Source organism: Chlamydotis macqueenii, chromosome 13, assembly GCF_036417535.1.
Source record: "Chlamydotis macqueenii isolate bChlMac1 chromosome 13, bChlMac1.mat, whole genome shotgun sequence".
Taxonomy (NCBI): Eukaryota; Metazoa; Chordata; class Aves; order Otidiformes; family Otididae; genus Chlamydotis; species Chlamydotis macqueenii.
Genome location: NC_141568.1, coordinates 15,251,455 through 15,265,730, shown reverse-complemented (window position 1 = coordinate 15,265,730; position 14,276 = coordinate 15,251,455). Strand labels below are relative to the sequence as shown.

The 14,276-nt window shown below is 45.5% G+C and overlaps 1 protein-coding gene across 1 annotated transcript in view; it reads right to left on the bottom strand.

Moving 5' to 3' along the window:
- The window catches only part of HYDIN (HYDIN axonemal central pair apparatus protein), a 151,833-nt gene that overhangs the window by 110,441 nt on the left and 27,116 nt on the right, over window positions 1-14,276 (bottom strand). Inside the window, exon 7 of the mRNA XM_086757793.1 lies at window positions 6,942-7,066. Coding sequence (XP_086613919.1) covers window positions 6,942-7,066 — 125 coding nt within the window. The remainder of the gene's footprint in view (window positions 1-6,941; window positions 7,067-14,276) is intronic.

The window sequence follows — 14,276 nt, the reverse complement described above, 5'->3', positions numbered from 1 at the left end:
TTGCAAGATGTAGAACAACCTTATCTAAAATAGTATTTAAAAATCATTATTGCAAGCAGTTCTAGAAAAGGGGAACAAAAATAGGAAACAGTTGTTACCTATTAGCTGTTCTGACATAAACAAACACTTTGGAAATCAATTAGACTCACCCATCAACCTAATTGATTTGGACTACAAAAGCTTTAAGCAATCAGTTGTATAAGTTATCAATTATTGGTCTATTGCAACGTTGCTACTGTTAAGATGCAAAGTCACCCTGTAATTGCACAAACTCCCATTTACACCTTTTTCTGCCTACAATATACGCCTCCCTCCACTCACCCAGTTCGCAGTTGCTTTGAAGCAGACGCGGGGGAACATAAAAATCTGACAGAAACCAGCCACACTGCTGAGAATTCTCACAAGTGAAGGAAGAAAAGCACAACCCGCACTGCCCACCTGCACCAAGCACAAAGAAAAATCCCTTTGCCAAGTTTTTTAATGCCTGATAGTCCAAGAAAAAACTAGAGAAGCCTCTTGTAACAGCTACAGCATGAGAGCCTGGCTTACACTTTAGGATAACAAGAGAAACAAGATCTTCTTTATAAACTCACAGAATAAAATAAGTTTCTAAACATCTGACAGTACTAAACAAATTTAAAAAACCAAACCTGCATCAATGCACTACAGCAAAGCTTTGAGTCAAAAGAGGCTGCTGCTTAGGAAACGGAAGATTTCCCCAACTCTTGGCACTTGTGAGAAGCTGCTGTAAATCTGTCTGGCCTTGAAGGAGCAGAGGGTTGCACGAAGATGAACAACCACAGAGGTGGAGCAGCAACGGCACACGGCAGTGGCTGTCAGAAGCTCGGGGTCTGCGGCATGAATTTAGCTCAAGGGGAACTTAAGGCTACTAACAGCAACATCAGAGCCCCTGTAAACATCTGCACAGGACTAAGATTAAAACCAGAAAACGGTCTTGGTATTCCCACCCTGGTGTCCTGCACAACACAGGGACGACTCACGGAAGCATCTAACGAGGTGGTGAGTTTGCAAAGTACAGCGCCTCTTCCGTTCTGGCTGAAATCAGTCCAAAAATTGAGAGCATCCACAGCAGCTTGGGTGATCTCAGGAATGTAAACTGCAACAGAACAAGGACTAAATCTCGGTTAAACCCTGCTGCCGATCCACATCCATCAGTGGATATACAAAGAATAAAAAAGAACAAGGAAAAGGCTTCATCTAGAGACCAAATCAATAGGATTTTCATTTCATTTTCAAACAAGTTCCTGGAGGCCATTGATCGCAATGCCAGCCTCGCAAGGCAGACGACAACACCCTTGGCAGAAAGGCAGTTCTTAAAGGAAAGAACAGAGCTACACAAAGGTGTTTGTGTTCTCCAAAGTCTACACAAAACCACAGATGAATGTCACAGCAAGGCAGTGCTTTTGTTCAGATGCTTTATACTTGTGGGTAGCTGAGACGTTCAGAGGTGCCGGCACATGCCGGCTACTGTCACTTGTTCACCTCAAACAGCAATAAACACCAGGGCTGGGATTTAATGAGCTTCCTGCAAGCGCACAGCGATCATAACACACCGCCAAGCCCTTGCATGGCTGGCCTCGTTTATCGAAGTAAGCCCATTCAGCTAAACCCAGCATCAATTTTACCTGAAGAAAGGGATTCAGCATCCCAACGTGTTTACATTCCCAGCTGGCACCCCCCATGCTGATCCACACAGGAGCTGAACACTCGCTAAGACGGCTGACAACTCCCCTTGGCCCATTTGCCACGCAGCGCAGCCTCTCCTACTGAACATCACCGCGCCCGAGACGCGCGGGCTCTGCTTCCCCTGCTGCCAGCCAAGCACACCCAGTTCTGTAGTTACCCAGCGTCTTCACCAAACCCAAATGGCTCTAATACATCACGTCAAACTCGCTGTCATTCCATGGGTGACTAAAGAGCTCCACGTCAGCTCCCTAATTAGTCGTTTTTAAATATGCCTTAATTTTTCCAGTGATCTCATGCCTCATTTCCCCTATTTGAGATGAAATGTCAGTGTTTCCTCAAGCTGGCAGTTATCACTCATGGCTCCAGAGGCTGCTGCTGCAGCGCAGAAAAGCTGTCTATGCTTCAACCGAGAAGGGCAGAGGCGTCTCAGGGCAGTGAGTTAGGACATCCCATGTAGGGTAGAAGATGTAGTGTCACCTCTGAAAGCGCCCTGTAACCCTGAGCAATCCTGCCACACCAAGTACTGTGGTTCCCATTCACTTTGAGATCTACCCAGGATTTTTTTTATTATTTTTCCTTCTTACTTTGCCCCAAGGAAATCACATCTATGCTACCAGTGCTTGTGCTGGCACAAAGGAAGGGGAAGGTCACAGATCTGCTAATCCCGCTCGCTCCAGACCCCGACAGGGCTAGCAGCCATAGAGGCCAGTCCGCGCAGCAGACACTGGTCAACCCAAACTGCACATCACGCCAGCTCTCTGGTGCTCAGTACCGAGATTCCCTGCAGTGATTCCCCTTCGTGCAGCCAGCCTAAGCACCTGGCTGCTGGCCACTTTTCAGGACTGAAGAGGACGATGGGGGAGACTAGAAGGGACATCTCCAGGAGGAGATGCCTCAGGCCAGGGCTTTCTTCTCCACGCTGCAGCCTAATGCCATGTATCACGAGGCTGATGTTTTGCAAGCAGCGATGGGGAGGAAACGATGCTGAGGATTCCATACTTTCAAGACCAGCTGGCAAAGCTCAGAGGCAGGGGAAGAAGGCAGCCAGACCCTTCCCTGGCCCAGGGCAGGGCAAGCTCAGCTCCACATCGTCTCCAGCTCTGCCATGTGTTGCACTGGGGAAACATTTAGCTGCTCTCTTCTCCCATATAGCAACAATGCAAGTTTGGCAGAGAGCAAGCTTTGCTCCCCAAGGCTCAGGAGGGGAGACATTACTTCATCCACTTCCTACAAGGACAGTAATTAACTCCATGCAGGAAAATTCATCCAGTCTGATTGACAACTATGGAGTCAGAGGTAGATATTGCCCACATCTTCTACCTGCCCTTGAAGTAATTAATCAAGGAGCTGAGGCTGAGCCCTCCCTGCCTTGCCCTGGGTGTGTGGAGTCACAAAGGATGCTCTGAGCCTGGGTCTGTGATCAACAGTAAAAAAAAAAAAAAAAAAAAAAGCTGATATTTGCTTTAGTAGAGCTTCTGCTCAGGAACTGTCAGCCATCCTGTAAGTTGTACAGGAAGTTGAGGGGAAATAGGGTATTAATCTGCCCAATACCCAGATGGTTCCTCAGCAGGCTTTTAGCACCAGGCTGGAGGCTTCCAGCGGGACTAAAACCACTGAGGCCTATTCCTGAGCCACATGTTGTCTCTTCTTCTGGGGAAGCTGCTTTCTGGGGCTCTGCATCAATGAGACAGAGGACAGTAATGGAGTAGATGTTCCTGCCTGAGGGCTGGCTTGTCTTGGAAGTGCTGTCTCCTAAAATTCACATACAAGCACTGGCTCTGATCTCCCCCCTCAAAGAGGGTGCAATCCTGCCCCCAGGCTTCTCCTTCTCTATTACAGTCTCACAGAGCCACCAAAGGAAAATGATCTGCATAATTACTCTTATTACTGATTGCAATAAAAGCATCTCAGTACAGAGTGTCTGTCAGCCACGCACAAGCTCAGTGGGGTTTTGCTAATTACTGAAGTTTCCTGTGCTGACAAAGGGATCCCAAGGGATGCAGCGACAGATGCGGAAAAAACCTGTAGAGGATTTTCAGTGCCACACAACCGATCTCCTAGACTAGAAGCACGTTGTAGCACCTTGCTGCAGAGTCCCGTGGGTACTGCAGGCACCCACATACAAGCACAGAATCTGGTCTTACACCTTGAAGATCACCCATCATACCACAGTAGGTACTTCTTGGAGACAGGAGTTTAAAGTGAGTCAGGATTTAGGGAGCTCTGAGCAGAGGAGTGATTCTCCTACAATTCTCAGCCTCTCTCCAGCACCTCCTGTCTCTGGTAGCCTTCTTGACTTGCATGGAGCATCTGCCATAGTTGTTGTTTCTGGGTGCTGTGGGACTGGTGTGTTTTGCACCTCTGGCACATTTCTGGGAAGCTGTCACACATCTCCCTGAGCAAAGCTCCTTCTCCCACGCCAAGCTTGTGCTATACTGTCAGGCTGCAATGAGCACCGGCTGCAGCAAACTGCGTTCGATGTACAAACAGCAGCACTCAGGGTAACCAGCTTGGACATCTCACTTGATAACTGCTTGAGAACTAGAAGAATAACTAAGCTTTATGAATACTGACTTGGCTGAGACTAGACTTAACTCCATAAACTTATATTCCCACATCCACATGAGGTGGGCTAAAAGCAATCTGGGAAGGGCCAAGCCACCAATAGGATTTTTAGTGGCACTGAGTGCTGAACCCTTGCCAAACCTGTATGCGTGCTTGGGATGCAGGCTTCAGAAACCCTTTCTGATACCACAATCTGATATTAAGGTGATGAATAGGGATGTGCTATAGCCCAGAACATCCCAAGTCACATTCATTTCTGTATGAGCCGGGATTTTTCGCACCCAGACACATGTAACATGCGGGAAATGGAGGAGTTTGGCTATATAAAGCACTGAAGGTCAAATTTTCATTGTAAATCATTATGCTCTTAGCAGCAAAGACATTTTCTTCACACTCATCTGTAAAGTTTGTAGCAGCAGGACTACCACCACATATACAGTCTATCCAGGGGACAGTACCCGTGTACTCCTAACCAGGACAGCCTAAAGGATGCACAATTCAAATCAACCAAATAACAAAGGGAAAACTGTGCCTTATTCATATTGAAGAGCTCCATGTTTGCTTAAGCAATGCTAAGGACAGATTGGACTGAAGTTCAGCAAGAATTAAAGCAATGCAACATGCACCTGATGCTGCCTAAGTCACACTAACAACCGTGTGAGAACTACTGCTGCTTGTGAGTAAGGCAATACAGATACACAGCAAAGCAAGGAAAACGCCTCCCAACATCCTAAACTGGTATTTTGCTCTTAGGGCTCCTGTTTTGTAATAAACAGTCTGTCAGTGGCTCTCAAAGAGCAAGCCAGCTGCTCTTTGTATGCAAGTCACAGGGAGTCTGACTTCGCGCAGGACAAATTAGCCAGAGCTTGCCGCGCGAGGCTGGGCGATATTGTCTGGTGCTCTGCACTACACCTGCAATAAGCAGCTTTTAAGATTGATTGATTAAATGTTTCGGTTTCACTTCGGCAATTAATCTCAGCAGCCTTTTACTTATTTGTACGCTTCAAAGCTAGAGAGATAAGCCCTTAATTATTCCCTTGCTCTCCTTCTTAATCCACGGTTTATTTAAAAATAATGGCAGTGCTGTACTGACAGGCAGGAGGGAATCCTGGGTTCATCTCCCAGGTAGCTGCACGTGTTCCTGGGAGGTGGCCCATCCTGGAGCAGGCAGACAGTTGGATCTCCATAGCCTATCCATGCAAATTGCTTTTGCAAAGATTAACCATGGAAGAACCAGGTGTTTCAGTACGAACAAGACTCAAGGTTTTCAAAGCAAGCCACTCAGATCCTGGCCCTGATTGTTCACTCAGTCTTTTCATTTGCAAAGTATAAACCCTACAGCCCTGACCTCTAGTGTAACTACTGATTTACCCCAGAGAAAGATCTAGCCCTCTGAATTTTATCCCATAGATACCACAATGAGGCACTTTTTGGTGTTTCTCTGTCTGAAAAGTCAGCAGTTCTTTCAATAAAGTGTTATCCAAACCCATGAGCTTCTCTCAGCGAGCATAAACCATTCTCTGTGAATGTGTCATTAACTGATAGATATTAAACAAGGCTGTAATAACTCCTAAGGCTACAAAGAGCATTTGGAAGATACAGGGGCAGTTGTATAACTTCTACAAAGTCAAAGCAATTAAAAAGCTCATTGCTGGGCTAAAGCAAACAGTATCACTAGGTTAGGACATCACACTTCCCAGGATTGACGTTCAGAATAGGGACAAACCAAACCTCTCTTTCAGGCAGGAGGAAATGCACACCAAATGCATTCACGCAACTGAGAAAGTGTCTTGTTCAGCATCACAGGATACCTATGCCAAAGGGTTTTAACATATCACACATTTTTCTGGAGTTTTCCCTACTTACTCTAAAAATTACTCATAAAAGTGACAGTATTTGTATGGCCTGATCGTGGCTTCTCGTACCCTAATATAAATTTTATACCTATCTCAGGAGGTAGCGAGTACTTCCTGTCAAATCCCTAGAGCCCTCAAGTCCTGGCTACATTAGTCCTGATGTTGCGAAGCATGGGACATGGATGGGGAGAGGGTAACATGGAAAAAATGGTCCGTGACAAGGTAATGGAGAAGAGTATAAAGGACAGAGGTGCGTACGAGACAGTGGGCGTTGGAGACAGTCTGAGACACATGCATTCCCCACGTTACGCTTCAAACATAGCAATAATAAAATTTTACACATGCATGTGCACACTGCAGTGGAGAATCAAAGTTTCTCCTTCCTCCAGCCAGCAGCTCCCAGCAAAACAGGATTCTAAAATCCCATTCCTGTTTGAGGGGATCTACTTTAACAACCCCCTAAACACTCAACTCTTTTCCACTTTTGAAGTAAAGCTGGGACAGGGGAGGCACACCTGGAGAGGGAATTAAGGTGGCTGGGACAACAGGGAATGATGGTAGATGACTGGCAGGGGGAGGTGCTGGGTGAAGGCAACCTTGCTCACGCTGGGGTGCACCAGGGACGGACCAGCACACAGGACCTACGGAACAAGGACAGACTCAGCCTTTGCGCCTTATCTGCTCATTTCTAAACCCTGAAAGCACTAAAAGGTTTTAGAAGTTGCCTGCAAAGCAAGATTAACATTATTCTGCTTAGAAAGGGCTCTGTTTTGAAGGACACAGAGCACACACCGAGCACTGCCCAGCACTTACCTGTGTCATAGTGAACTATCAGGGACCCAGAATGATCCCCCGTCTTCAGCGGGTGAAACTCCGCTGTGACTTGCATAGTGGCACCAATCCCAAGGGTCCCGATGGAGGGATCAACAGAGAAAGGGCTGCAACAGAGAGAGATGTCAGGATTACTGTGGGAGACTTGGGGACTATACTCCTTTGGCAGCCTAGTTCACTTCAGCTCACTTGTGCAAGCAAGGAGCAAACCAACCACAGTCAGCAGAAGAAAAAACACAACACACAGGATGAGAAACAGAGCTACTGACTCCCACTTCTGCAGAGATCCAGCCCTCAGAAGATCCTATGGTACAGAACAACCTCATCTCCCCCGTGCCCTGCATCCAGCTCTCTGCAGTGAGGCTCAGGAGTCTAACAGCAATACGACCAGAGATTGGTTTTTGGACAGCACAGAGATGGTAACAGCTATTTGCATGCACAACTCAATGCTGATTTCCTCAGGAACCTATAAACCTCATCTCAAGAGACACAAATGTCAAGGCAATACCTGTGCCAATGAGATTGCAGCCTAGAAATTAGACAGAGAACAGAAGTCTTTTTTGAAGACCAGAGAATAATTATGGTTTCATTTGCAGAATTCATATTTTTGCCTTGAAAACATCCTGGTTTAGCTCAAGAAAGGGCATGTTTTATCAGCATTCCAGTGAAAGCTGCTCTAAGAAGAAAAGGAACAATGGGAAAAATCTGAGTGCAAATCCAGATGAGTGATGCCATGATATGGAAACAGGACACAAAAGGAGATCCCATTTACAGGCTGGACAATTAAATCCCTAGCTAAATGAAGCTCCATTAACAGCAGCATATCAAGGCAAGTTTAACAGGAGGTTTTCTATGTTCTCACAAGCAACGCAACATGGGACTCTGGGTTGCAATCCAAGCTCGGTAACTGTTTGCTTGGCCCACCAGACAAATTCTGGGCAATGTGTTGGAAATAATTATGAAAACGTGTTGGTGTACTTTGGATTTAATGAGCAATTATGATTTGTCACCAGGTAAACAGCTCTTGGCTGACAGACACACAGCTCTGCTTTATGCTTTGGGATAAAGCAGGTTAAACACATTTCTGCACAACGGCAGCTGGGCTGCGTGGCTCCTGCACAGCCCCACTAAGAAAACAAAAGTTACTGGTTTCGCTGCTCTCCTGGTGGTCAATTTGTCACCTTAAACATGTTCTGGAGAGTTTTACCATGATTAGAGGATGCAATGCACACAAAAATAATGAGAACAGCTGGAGCCATGCACAAATTGAACTTTGTTCATGTAAGTAGCGACAGCTGATGAAATTGCTGGAGTTTCTGCTCATTAAGGAGATATCGATGCAATTAGAGGCCTGACCTGTTCCCATTACAACTCGTGAGAACACTGCTGCTGACTCTAATGGAAAACCATTGGGCTTGCAATGTTTACGTGCTGGACCTGAGACTTTAGAGACAGAGGGAAAGACAAGGCACCACCAGCCTCAGAACTGGATTGCTCTACGTGGCCGTACATCTGCCAGGACTGCTGCAGGTCTCCACTGGTACCTGGGTGGGATCATTCTCTGCTGTGGGAAAGGCACAGATTTTTTTTTTTTTTTGCCAGAAAAGCTGCTAGTTAAGGAAGGGGATTTCTGGCAACACTTGAACACTACCTCCCATCCCATAATCTTCCTACTCCTTCCCCATGTCTACTTACTCCTGCCCTTGGACGGCTGGGATGAGAATACCACTCCTGGAGGTGACCTCAGGGGATGCCTGAGAAAGAAGGTATCTCCATCTTTTCAAAGTATCAGAGGAGGATCCAACCAAGTTCAGGACTCAGTTCTCAGGACTGAGAAACCAAGCACAAATCAGTCACTGCACCTCCTAAACCCCACCCCATGCTGTACCCACAAGACAACTCTGTTACTGCTGTAGCAGGAGCTCATCCCTCACACAGACCTGGTTCTCCAAGACCTAGAAGTGCAAGCTCCACGGTTACACTTAACTCCTCTGAATTTCAGTCAACATTACTAAGCTGTTCCCTGCAGCCTACAGATAAGAAGAGATGCTAAGGAGACATCCCTGACACACTGTAATAGCCAAATGAAAACCACTGCTGAGAGATGAAGCTGACAGGCTAAACTTTGGCCTTTTATCCATTAATTGGGAGCTGTTCTTTAAGATAATTGTCGTCCTGTTAGATCTACCCTTTTAATGAAACACTACTGCTCCTGAAAGACAGAAAAGATAAGATTTGGAGGTTTTTTTAATAGCTTGTTTCTTCTGATATGTTTTTTAACTATGTACATTTGGATGCTTGCTTTTTTGTACAACATCTAAACTTTCACAGGTCCAGATCTCCCAAAGGTACCTCGCAAGCCCCAGCTTATATAAACTCACCTAGCCACATCAATTTAGGAGAAGCCTTCCCACCAGTACCTGCTGAGATCTTCCCTCTTATCACCCTTTAGAAAGAGATCAACACTAGATTTGTAAGCAACTTCATAATGCTAGATTTCGGTATTCACATCTTGCTTACTTTTTCCAGGCATCAGCTCGCCTTCTTTACAGAACTAGGCAAAAATTACATTCCACGAGGATATCAATGGCCAAATGATCCTGACAATTTTGAAATAAAACCCATGAGTGAACAAAGCTGGCAATTCTGTGACTCAGGCTCTCAAAACACCGCATCACCTTTTCTCCTGCAACCATGCATTTAGCCAATGCAGTGTGCAAGGAGGCTGCAACATCTTTCAAGTCCCATGCTATGCCTGCCTTCTACGACCAAAGTTTCTTTGGTCTACTGGTGCCTTAATTTGTATTATAAAATCATTTCAGTTTAGGAGAATCGATTTCATTAAAACCTACATCCAACCTCAAGGAAGGCAGTAAAATCTACTGGTGATTGAATTGTCTCATCTGTCCACTAAGACCTACTGCAAGAAAAACCCAACTATCACTTAATCAAAGCATATATTACTTTTTAGTAATGTTACAGCAGCCAAAGTCAAGAAGTGTAACTATTCCAGTAAACCCAGTCTGTCAGGTCAAAGCATCCAATTCTCCATCTCTGTGCTGGAAAATCCTGCACAGAGTCAGCATCCCACAGCTCGTTCTCTCCCTCGTCTCCGCTGCACGTAGGCTCTATTTTCTTCAATGGTCTCTGTACCCTACAATGTCTCCAACCCCATGCATCCATGTAATGTATGGGTACTCTAGGGAGGGATGTAAGGGGGTTCCAAACACTGTGTCTTGTAGGATCATCTCCTCCGCTTTCAGAGACTGGTGGGGACACTTCTAAACAGAGGTGCTCATCTCCAACTGATCCTTTCCAGCCCTGTAGCATGGCACAGCACAACGTCTGTAATGTCAGAAAAAGGCAGAACTGCAGAGATCTGCTTCCAGACACCATTTTCAACTCAAACATACTGGAATGACATTTACCTCCCTGAATATCATGGAGAAGAAACTCATTATCCAACCTTAACAACAAGAACGACAGGAAGAGACTTTCCTATATTTAAACAGTTATTATTTTTTATTACCAAGCTATGCAGTTACGAGCTGGGTATGGACATGCAGAGGGAGGACAGGCACAAAGCCAGGCTGCATAATGGTGAGTGCTTTGGCAGTTGTTTTTTTTCCCTTTATCAAAGGACTACCCTTATCAAAGAGTGGTCAAAATGTGGCAATGTTTTCTGGTAGATACCATAGCAAAGGAAAGCTCTGAACAAGGAACAGAAGAAGGATGCTGAACTGGCCCCATGGATTCACTTAAGAGCTCCTCCTTGGACTGAAATGCACAAGAGAAAATATCAAAGTCCTTGGATAAATGAGTAACAGGCAAGGAAGGTCATGATGAAGTGACCCAATGTAAGAGCTGAGCTCTCAGTACTGACTGAGAGGAAAGGTCAGGATGGGAGGTGGGCTGAGAAATGCACTGAAGGTGAAAGCAGGTAGGTTACGCTTGATGCCACAGAGAAGGAGATCCAGAGAAAGGAGGCAAAGAAGTGACACGAGCAGTGCACTGGGCTAGCAAATGGTGGCATTGCAGCTGGCTTGTGAACGGGCAAGATCCCTGAATCTGCTCAGGCCAGAAAACAGAAGTTGCAGCAACGAAGACAGAAGTTTCAATTGTGCAGACAGAGAATAAAGGACCAAGGGGAGCAGATGGGTCTATAAACTTCGATAGACCTCTCATTCCCTTCCATGCCACTAATCTTCCTCTCTCTCTCATCTGCATGTGTGCTTGTACCTATCAACACACAAATGCTATGGTGCGATATTAAGATTGGCTTTAGCACACTGACGCATTCTCACCTAGCAGAAGTTACGTACGCATTCAGCTCAACCTGCTTAAATTCTCCACTAAAGAACAGACCGCAACAGTCCCAAATCTCTGTCTGTACGGCTGGCACTGCCTTCCCCTAGCACCTGCGCTGTAACTCTTGGCTGCTGCATCTCATATTTACACTTTAAGCTCTCCAGGACAGGGAACATAACTCATTCATTTCCAAAGCACAGTTTTAAGTGTTCTGTAATAATAATTAATCAAGTTATTATGGAAGTAACTCAAAAGAATTAGTGACATGAAACTAAATCTTCACTGGCTCCGCTAATAACGATGCAGTCTTTGTTACAGCCTCTACAACAGGGAAATTAATCCCAAATCATTAGCAGGAAAATGGCCTCAGTTGTGAAAGCCTCTGTAAATATATTTGTTCAAAGACAATTGTCAGCTAATGATCTACTAGCCTGTGAAGCAGTGTATTGGTCTGCTTCTCAAATCAACTTGTCACACCAGCTGGGAGGCCAATTCTTTTCTCCTGGGGTTGCTAGAACCACAGGCCTCACCTGGGAGCTCTCAGTGGTAGGTATCCGAGCAGCTTCTCATAGCACAAGCAGCAAGGAACCAACCCTTGATCACTGCTATTAAGAGACTCAGTCATCAATGTGAAAGTTCAGAGATGCTGTAGAGGGTGCAGAGGCACACAGCAAGAGAAGAGTTGTGCAATGCAGTGACGACATGTCACGCAGTATGGTCCCCAGCACTGGCTGGAGTAACCACCCCGGCACACCACAGCCTCACCACATCGGGAAAACATGGTTGTTTAGGTCTTGGGATGCAAGAGGACATCCCAACCTGGTCAGTAAGAAGGAACACTCAAATTGAGTGAAGGATACAGAGGGAGCAGCCAGCACACTGGAGGGCTGCGCTGCTATTCGGAGGGATCACAACAGGCTGGAGAAATGGGCTGAAGTGAACTTCATGCAGTTCAGGGATAGAAAATGCAAAATCTTGGATTTGGAATGAAATAATCCCTAGCAGCACCCGACCAAACTTTGACACTGGTCTTGCTTTGAGCAGCGTGTTTGCTCAGATGACCTCCAGAAGTCCCTTCCAACCACAGTTATTCTATGATTCTGTCTTCTAAATCAACCCAACTCCATTTCACATATTCTCCAAGTTTCTCCTATTTCCTATACATCTGCGCATATGTGTTCAGGCAGATGGTAGACAGACAGGCATTAGAGGAACTCAACCTTTAAGAAAGTTCCCAACTAATAATTCATTATGACATTTCACTGAACACAAAGCAAAGAGAGCAGAAACACAGAAACTTTGGAGTATTTAACAAGAAATCTGAATGAAAGCGGGGGTGACTTAATTAGAATAAAATGCTGCTTATATTTAAAAATTTAAATCGTCTGCTTGAAATTTAAACTGGCTTTCAGAAGTTCCAGTGAAATGAAAGAGATGACAGACGCCCTCAGCTGACAAGGGAAATCATACCAGCTTTTGATCTCCATACACACGCAATGCGGTTATTCAGAACTCTACTTTTTTTGTGTAGTTTGAAATAAAACTTTTGTAATGCTTCCCATTTCTTTATTGCAAATCAAGGCTGAAATAGTTGGTTGCTGAAGTTCAGAAACTCTTAAGATTCATATCAAGAAAAATCCAACACATGCTGGACCACTCAAGAGTTGGTAAGTGTACTGCAAAAAGATGCTAGACATTTACTGAGCATTTATTTTGGTGCTGACAACTAGATCTGGAAATCCCAGAGGAATTTACAAGTTCCCAGTGATTTACAAGTTCCTGCCTACATATTTCCACAGTCAAAAGCAGCCACCTGCTTAAATAGCATCCTAGAAGCCTGCTTAAATAGCGTTGCCAGGCTTTCATGGAAGCTTCTCTTGGACTCTCACATTTCACAGGAAAAAAAAAAGTCTTCTTTTGAACCCTGTTTTCCTGGGAAAGAAATTGAGGCAACTCAGGTGCACCAAGTCAGACAGCAGGTCTTTGCTGCATTCGCAACCTCAGCTCCTACACCAAGACCTCTGGGACCAAGCAACTCTCAACTGACTACCAGCCAACTACATCTATTTCCTTGAAGATGTGGTCCCAAAAACACTACCCTTTCCAGTTCAGCAAACTGGAAAACCAGTGACTGTCTTCTGAGACCAACAGGAACAGCACAGGCTGTCCGCAACACAGCTCACGTCAGGCATTTGACTAGGGGACCACCGGCACGCCGTGCGCTTGTGGCCTCCCAGAGAATGGGTGTATCTGGGTGACTGTGGTATATAACCACTTCAGAAGGTGCTTACCATCAGGAGGTTGCAAGTTTGCTACTAACATATTCAGTATACTCCAGAAGATCTGGGAGAGATAAAGCTCTAGTAGAAAAGGCCGCCAAATCATGCACCACACTTGCTGCATCTTTTGCCTGTGCCCTCACTAGCATTCTAGTTTGGGGCTGTAGTGCAGTTTTGAGCCAGTTCCTGCCAACCTCCACTTAAGTGCTCATTCTTAAGAATATTTAGTCCCAGAGACCAGTCCAAACCTACTGGAAAACAAGGCTCCTGGACCACACAGTGTTATCGTCAGGGCCTCAGTCCCAGTCGCTTTAATCTGCGATCTCCAACTGCACTTGCTAATACAGACACAGCTGCTGATAAATTCTTAACTCTTTTACCAGCTCATAGCTTGCCCATTTCTTAACACTGCGTTTGGTCTACACGAACTGAGCTCCTAGAGCTTATGGTCTGCCACGCAATACCTTACACAGCCCAAGGGCAGTCAAGTTGCTCAGAGAACATTTGCTCTTTCAATTTAACAGAATCAGCCTGGCAAGATGCTGCACTGGAGACACCACTGGAATATAAGACTTCACTGCAGCTTGCAGAGCTTTATCAAAGGTGGCATCATGCTCAAAACACTGCAAGCAACAGCAAAACCCACACATCCTGCCCATTTCCAGCTACGGCTGCAATACAGCAGCCCAGATGCTCTGGTTCCTTTCTGTTACTGTTTACCAGCTACACC